Genomic DNA, 5,374 nt, shown 5'->3' with positions numbered 1-5,374 from the left:
GGATAACATCACCATTTTGTTATCGGTGTAATAATGCAGAAAATAATCTCCATAATACATTTAGAGATTGTAGGAATTCAACGATCTTATGGTGGCATTTAGGATTTGAGTAACCTTCCTTTTGCGTTAACCAATAGTTCATGTCTTGGCTTGTTGAGAATAATAGGCTTGCTAATGGTCACCTATTTATGGCTGGTATTTGTTGGGCTTGAAGGTGACAAAATAAGTTGACTTTTTGTTTAGTAAACTTGGAACTAAGTTAGTCTCCTGATGTTGCTCAATCTTGTGTTCATTGGAATAGTCTTCAAGAGGGAATGATTAAGCTAAATGTTGACGACGGATGCACAATAAGTGATAGCACAATTGGAGTTGGAGGCATGTTGCATAATCATACAGGAGTATGGATTGTCAGGTTTTCAATGAATTTTGATTTGGACCCTCTATATTGGTAGAACTCACGACTATGGAATGTGGACTGAGATTGACTTGAAATACAAGTCACCACAACTTGATATTGGAGAATGATTATTTATAGGTAGTCCATATCATTTCTAATGAAATGTATATCCGTCACAACAATCGCACATATATTGTCAATACTATTTGAGATTTGATTGCACAAGGTTGAGTTACTCAACATGTCTTGAGGAAAAGAAATATGTTAGCGGATTATATATTGAAACTTTAGTACATCACCTCCATAACATTTAAGATATGAGACTTAATTTCATATGTACTCTATATATCTTCCCCCTTGTTTTATTTTTTCTCTCTTCCACTATACCAAAAAGATACAACCTCTAAAGATTTATACATGACAACATAATATTATATTGTTTTCACTCAATTTTTTGTTAACAGCAAAGAAAATGATGAGAATGTAATATTTTTATTTATTAACTAAAATAGGACACATTTTGCATATGCAAGTTGTATATTTTTCTACTTCAGGTATTTTGTTTTAAGCTCGCTTTTTCTCTTATGCAAAATGTCTCATTCTTCTATCACTACATTTAGTTTTAAAAGAAAATGAGGTTGAAAGTTACTTTCTCAAATTTAAAAGAGAATGTGACTCTTATTCTAATAAAATAATTAATCTCTTATCTTTCTAAGATGTTGTGGTAGCATATCTTTATGATAAAAATAATTACATCTTTATCATATATTCTAAAAATAATAAATTATTAACAAATTTTAATTACATGAAAGCCGAATAAATCAAGACTGTAACGAAAAATGATTATATGGAATAAAAAATGAAATAGAAATTAGATTTTAAATTTAACTTATCTACTTCCAAGAAAAAATAACTAATAATCAATATACGAACATTTTTATGGAATTATTACTAAAAAGAGACAATCCGCTATTAAATTTTTTATCAAATAATTAACTGGTTTAATTATTAATTGTAAGTCGATCAAAACTTTTGCTTTTTGGTAGATGGAAAATGAATTTTTTAAACCATTGAAACAGAAGGAAAAAAACATTCCGATAGAAATATCCTTCACTGTAAGAAAATAAGTTGTTCTGTCAGTTATCTGAACAATAATAATATAATAAATGTAGAGTGTAATTAATATAATATATAATTATTATATTATTTATTTATATTATTTTTTTTGTTGAAAAGTGAATAATTAAAAGGCATGATAAATAATAATGTAGTAATATTGTATCAAACTTATACATGATTAGTTGGTGATACATTTTTTTCCTCATAAATATAATAATATTCTGATCAGACTTTTTTCCTTCCTCCCTTCAACTTGAAGTCTTGAACAACAGCGAGGGGCTTTTGTCCTTCTCGCTAGGATTTCGGAAATTGTCCATTTCCCAATTTCTACTTCTTCACGCTTTCTATGATTACCCTCTTATCTCTACAATCTTCCCAATCATCTTCTTTCATTCAACTTTACCCTTTTCAACATCAAAGGTACTTCCTTTATTCTCTATTTTTAGCTTCCTTATGTACCCTTCTTGCAGTTTTTTTTATTGGGTCCCTCTCATGAATTTGTTTGTTATTCAAGATTTTTTTAACTTAAGGGTATCTGGGTTTTGGAAAATTTGAGGTTTTGACCTTGGTTTAGAGATAAAGTTTGGATTTTTACTTTGGGTTTTGCTTGTTTTATGAATTGAAAGGTGATTTGGAGTCAAGTGATTGAAAGATGAGATTTTCTTATTTGGGTTTTCAGTTCTTGGATTGGAATATTTTGGTTGATCTGTTTTCTCAGATCGATATTTTGATTTATAATTTTAAGGTTTTTAATTGGATATTTGGTGTTAATTGTGTTAAACTGTTGAGCTCTTTTTTTATTCCTCGGACTCAGTTATTTACAGGTAACAAAACTGAAACAGGGAACTTCATGTGATCTTTCTTGTTCTGACTAGTAGTGAGGATCTTGAGGGGGGTTTTCTGTGAAGGCTGTTGAATCTGTGACAACCGGCAATGCCTCCTACGGATAATCAGAGCCCTTCATCATCCCTGTCCTCGTTCGGCCGCTCATTTTTTGGTGTCAGGCAGGAACAGGTACATTCTGTGGAAGCAAGTTATGAGGCCAATTCCTGTAATTTAGAGCTTGGGGCATTCCAAAAGCAGGTCACGGATCGGTTTAATGAGCTTTCTGGGGTTAGTGATGATCAATTGCTCTCAATTGAATGGATGCAGAAGCTCCTTGATGCATTTATCTGCTGCCAAGAGGAATTTAGAGTCATTCTGTTGAACAATAAAGAACAGGTCTCGAAATCCCCCCTGGATCGTTTGATTTCTGAATTCTTTGAAAGGACGGTGAAGGCGCTTGATATCTGTAATGCAAGCCGTGATGGGGTTGAGAAGATCCATATGTGTCAAAAGCACCTGGAAATTGTCCTTTGCGCATTGGATTCAAATAAGAGAGCATTAAGTGAAGGTCATTTCCGGAGGGCTAGAAAGGCACTGGTGGATTTAACACTGTCTATGCTTGATGAGAAAGACTCGGGATCGGTTTTCTCTCACCGTAACAGGTCTTTTGGGCGACATAACTCTAGCAAGGATCATCACTCGCCAGGGCATTCAAGATCAAATTCATGGAGTGTTTCTCGTTCCTGGTCTGCATCCAAGCAACTGCAGTCCATTGCAAGTAACCTGGTTCCACCTCGTGGGACCGAGGTTGCTGCCACAAGCGGGTTTGCAGTTCCCGTTTATACAATGAATTGTATTCTCTTGTTTGTTTTATGGACCCTTGTTGCAGCAATTCCTTGTCAGGATAGGGGTCTAAACATTCACTTTTCAGTGCCTCGACAATTCTCCTGGGGCACTTCGGTTACCTCACTTTATGAGCGGATCATGGATGAGTCAAAAAAGCGAGAGCGCAGGAACTCAAATGGTTTGCTGAAGGAGATATATCAAGTGGAGATATGCACCCGCCGCTTGACAGACTTGGTTGATTCAGTTCAGTTTCCGTTGACCGATGAGCAGAAAATGGAAGTTGAACATGATTGGAAGGAGCTCATGCATGTCTGCGAAGCTTTTAGAGGTGGATTGGATCCATTGGAGCGCCAAGTGAGGGAGGTTTTCCGGAAGATTATGGCATGCCGAACTGAGGGTCTTGATTACCTCGGTGCATCAACCTATACGGAGCAATGAAAATGGTGGATTGTTGTTAAGCTATCAGATGTAAAAATTTGTGGAACATGTACATTTTGCATCTTACCAGCATTTTGAATCAACCTTAGCAGATAAATCATTTTTCTCTATTGTAATGCATGTATCTCAGCACTAAAATGACTTGTCTATGAAGATTTTATGGTTTTCTTTGCTTAATTATATATATAGCAAGTGTTTTCTCTCATTTGTATGAGTCAGTTTTTGGTAGACAGGTTCTTCAACTTATTTAGCATGCCAATGTATGTATAATAATAAGCTTAACGCCTTCAAGTAAATCTTTTGTTATTATATATGCTCTTTATTTTGTTTTCTGTCCAATCATTTTCCACGGAGTTCCCAAAAGCTTACATTTAATGGAGTCTGGAAGTAGTAGATAGGGATGAGTATGGATTCGACCTTTCCTGCTCAATCAGTTTGGTACGATCATGATTGGATCTGAATAAGGTAGTCTCATCGGGTCTAGGTTGTGTTTAGGTTTACAAATTAGGTCTAGACAATATTTAGGGTCGGACAATGGACAAACATGACTAGGTTCAGACCCATCCCATGAATACTCACTCATCATTTTATGTTTCTCTTTGGTCAAAAATATCATTCACTCTCTAATTTTTCATCATGTATACATTATTAACAATATCTATACATATATAATTTCATATGTTAAATTAATATTCATAATAATAAATAATATTGTGAAGATTTTATCTAAAAAGATATTCATTATATTTAATCAGGTCGGGTTCAAATTTAAAGGTTGTCTCAATCGACATTTATGATTGAGTTAGCTTCTAGGATCCAGATTCAAAAAAATGACTTCATTAATATTCAGGATCTAATAAGGGATAAGTCTTACATGACCCAACCCAACTCATGTTGATATCTAACAGTACTTATATAGTTTTATCTGGAAAGCAAAAAGACTATTCTAGTTTGACTAAAAGATAGAAGTATAACTTGATAAATGTTTATGTTGGATGACAATGGCTCCTCACCCATCAGAGAGTCTACAATTAGGTTTCATTATTCTAACATTTTTTTATAGTTCTCAAGCATTTCTTATTTAATTATTTGACAAACATTTCAGTTATACTAGCATTTATTTTTCTGCAATTTATCGTTTTATCCCTGATATATTACGTGCTCATATCACCATTCTTTTATAGAGGAGTATTAAGGATAAATGATTTATTGCCTGTTTTTGTTCTTACTTATTTTCTTTAATTTCAGCAGGGGCCTTCCAACAAAATATTTTCATGTAATGTGAGATATTTTTATTTGTCGTCAGAATCATGAGGAATATTAGATTTTTTATACGTTGACAATAGCATGTAACATTTAATATTGGTCATTTATATATATACAACTTGAAGTTTACAATTGTGTAACATATTTTAAAACCTAGTGTTAATTTTGCTTCAGTTTTTGGGCATAACTAATTGAAAATTTTAATAAGTTTTATTATCCATTTCAAATTGCTCTTTTAATAATGTGGATATGATTTATTAGTCATGTTAGGCATGGTAGTGATGAACTATGAAGAGACAACTATAAACAACAAATTTTTTTTATCAGACAATAAATGTTAGAGGCGATATAACAATAAAATTGTTGCTGCTTAATGCTTGTAGGGATAAAGTATATGCATGTATCCTCCTCATACTTCACTAAATGAAAATCTCGTAAACTTAACATTCTTTTTAACAGAGAATAATTAGCACCAAGTCGGTT

At 33.2% G+C, this 5,374-nt stretch overlaps 1 protein-coding gene across 3 annotated transcripts; it reads left to right on the top strand.

The window, feature by feature from the left end:
• Nucleotides 1,738–3,830, top strand: LOC109346114. Of its 3 annotated transcripts, none has more exons than XM_019585497.1 (2): nucleotides 1,738–1,936; nucleotides 2,392–3,830. In XM_019585497.1, the coding sequence occupies exon 2, from the start codon at nucleotides 2,450–2,452 to the stop codon at nucleotides 3,623–3,625; it is 1,176 nt and encodes a 391-aa protein (XP_019441042.1). In that variant the 5' UTR covers nucleotides 1,738–1,936; nucleotides 2,392–2,449; the 3' UTR covers nucleotides 3,626–3,830. The 3 variants fall into 3 exon arrangements, with proteins under 3 accessions (XP_019441042.1, XP_019441041.1, XP_019441040.1); XM_019585496.1 differs by having other exon boundaries at nucleotides 2,341–3,830; XM_019585495.1 differs by having other exon boundaries at nucleotides 2,331–3,830.

The sequence above is a fragment of the Lupinus angustifolius genome, chromosome LG04 (assembly GCF_001865875.1).
Source record: "Lupinus angustifolius cultivar Tanjil chromosome LG04, LupAngTanjil_v1.0, whole genome shotgun sequence".
Taxonomy (NCBI): Eukaryota; Viridiplantae; Streptophyta; class Magnoliopsida; order Fabales; family Fabaceae; genus Lupinus; species Lupinus angustifolius.
The sequence above is the reverse complement of the archived record's forward strand: the minus strand, read 5'-3'. Positions and strand labels throughout refer to the sequence as shown.

What these genes read in the sequence shown, in the direction of transcription:
- LOC109346114 (XM_019585497.1), top strand. Translation starts at nt 2,450, where the DNA reads ATGCCTCCTACGGATAATCAGAGCCCTTCATCATCCCTGTCCTCGTTC.